General features: G+C 32.1%; 1 protein-coding gene across 2 annotated transcripts; it reads right to left on the bottom strand.

The window, feature by feature from the left end:
* Window positions 1–521: 521 nt before the first annotated feature.
* LOC129284445 (adenylate isopentenyltransferase 7, mitochondrial-like) lies at window positions 522–1,820 on the bottom strand. Of its 2 annotated transcripts, XR_008586865.1 has the most exons (3): window positions 1,683–1,820; window positions 1,454–1,567; window positions 522–1,179 (listed from the first exon to the last, which is right to left on the bottom strand). XR_008586865.1 is itself a non-coding variant. In XM_054919932.1 (2 exons), the coding sequence occupies exon 2, from the start codon at window positions 1,122–1,124 to the stop codon at window positions 756–758; it is 369 nt and encodes a 122-aa protein (XP_054775907.1). In that variant the 5' UTR covers window positions 1,125–1,567; window positions 1,683–1,820; the 3' UTR covers window positions 522–755. The 2 variants fall into 2 exon arrangements, 1 of the variants encoding a protein (XP_054775907.1); XM_054919932.1 differs by having other exon boundaries at window positions 522–1,567.
* Between the last annotated feature and the right edge of the window lie 456 nt (window positions 1,821–2,276).

Raw genomic sequence — 2,276 nt, 5'->3', positions numbered from 1 at the left:
AAACAATTCAAATCAGCAAGATAAAACAAAAGGAGGCTAGTAATAAATAACAAATATGAAGTTAATAAATAATAATTGATATTCACGTATAAATCCAAAGGCTTAGTTATGACCTTGAAGGAATAAAGAATTACCCAAGGAGAATTTTAAAAAAGAGAATCCTATAATTTCTAAAATTTCACTACAGTTATTGCATATTGGGTTGAAATTAAATTTCTAACGTAAATGACAAAATTGCCCCACGCTTGTAGAACACGGTTGTTGCATTCATGCGGGAGCACTTCCAAAGCCCTAAATAAAGCGCTCTTATAGGGTTATTTTATAATAGTGTTTTATTTTAAAAATTTATAAATAAGTGAAGTAAAAAGATAAATAATATTCTGTAAGTAAATGAATAACATATAATATGAAAATATATAAATCATCTAATTTATTATATGTTGTTCGTTTAAATGAGGCACAATTTTGTCATACCTGTCAAAAATTTAATTTCAATTTAATACCTAATAGCTACAGAGAAATTTCAGAAATTACGACTGTTATTTTTTTTTTTAATATCTTTGGTCAAGGAGTCTTTTTTGAAATTCTTCCAATTAAATATTGACATGGACACAGGGGAATTGTAAATCGTAACCGCAGTAAATAGGTTAAGCCCAGAAGATGGTGAGACGTCGGCATTCAGCAGTTAGCACGGAGCCGCTGCCACGGCGCTTCCCAGGGCCGATGATGATGATTGTCTAAGGCCAGCGCCAACATTAGCAGAGGGAAAATCGTAAAGGAACCTGGCGACCATCATCGCACTCGGCTCTACCACCTCTTTCTTCCCCATGCTTGCAGAACAAGGTTGTCGCGTTTAGCCGTTGAATTTTCCATCTCTTCACTTTGTGCAGCCTGTGAATCTTCCCCAATTGTTTACGTGCCAATTCGTGCGTGTTCTTCTTCATTTCATTATTTACCGCTTCTTCCACTAACCTCTGCTTGATTCCTTCATCCATGGTAAGCGATTCCTTTTGAAAATACTGATCGAACTCAGCAACTCCAATAGCTTTTCTGATCCCTCGCGAGTAGTCTCTCTTTGGATTGAAAAGTGGCCTCAGCTCATCCACCATTCCATTCTCCAACATCTGATCAACCCGTTTGGCCACTTAGCTTATTGATCGAGTTGGGGCATTGACACATCTACGACCCAGAGGCAGTATTAAATGAGTTTTTAAATGAAGCGACAGAGAACAATATTAAAAAACAATGAATAGAATTGATGAAAGTATGTAATTTCAGTCAAACAATTGTATGAACAGGAAAAAAAAATCAAACCAGCAAGATGAAACAAAAGGAGGCTAGTAATAAACAACAAATCTGAAGTTAATAAATAATACTTGATAATCACGTATAAGTTCAAAGGTTTAGTTATGACCTTGAAGGAATAAATTACATACCCAAGGATTTAGTATACCTTTATCAGTTTTTCCGATACCACCCATTCCTAAATTCTGATTCAGCCGGAGAATGGCAGGACTTGCACGTTCTGGCTCATTGATCTTGTACATGTGCAGTTGTTGAACTTTCTCTGCAAATTAACAGAACCAAAAAAGAAAATAGAAAACTCCAGAAATCAACCAAGAGGATCAACACAGAAGAATGAAGGAAAATTGGTGAGTAATTAATGAAGACTGTGAACTTACCAGAGTGAACAGAGCCAGCCAGCTGGGTTCTGCAGGAGATGGAGAGAGGAGAAGCAGAAGAGATTAGAGACGAGTTTGAAGAAGTAAAGGATGAGAGCTATCTGGTAGTGAAAGCACAAGTTGAAAGAGACGCCATTGTTTGGGTTTGAGTGATAACAACGGGAGAGCGGGAGGAATTTATAAGGAAAAATTATTCATAAATCCTATAGAATATGCTTGTTTATAAATAAATTTTATAAAATTTACAAATCACAGCTAAATTTCTTAGAGCGTGAGTATAATTTAAAATTAAAATAAAAATAATAATAATTTTATTAAATATATATATATATATTACATTAGTTAAATAATTTATAATTACTTTATCAGTAATTTATAATTATAATTTAAATTTTTTACAAATACAATTTTATATATTTAATAATCAAACTAATTAATTTATTAAATATTTTAAGTTATAATTATAAAAAGTTAAAATTATACTTATAAATTACTGATAAAGTAATTGTAAATAATTAATATTAAATTTTTTTAATAGCACATGATTGCATAACTATTAGATATGAAAAATTATAATTGTAAAAAGTTAAATTA

This window comes from Prosopis cineraria, unplaced genomic scaffold (assembly GCF_029017545.1).
Source record: "Prosopis cineraria cultivar Desert tree isolate PC_DT_omini unplaced genomic scaffold, ASM2901754v1 PC10, whole genome shotgun sequence".
Classification (NCBI taxonomy): Eukaryota; Viridiplantae; Streptophyta; class Magnoliopsida; order Fabales; family Fabaceae; genus Prosopis; species Prosopis cineraria.
The sequence above is the reverse complement of the archived record's forward strand: the minus strand, read 5'-3'. Positions and strand labels throughout refer to the sequence as shown.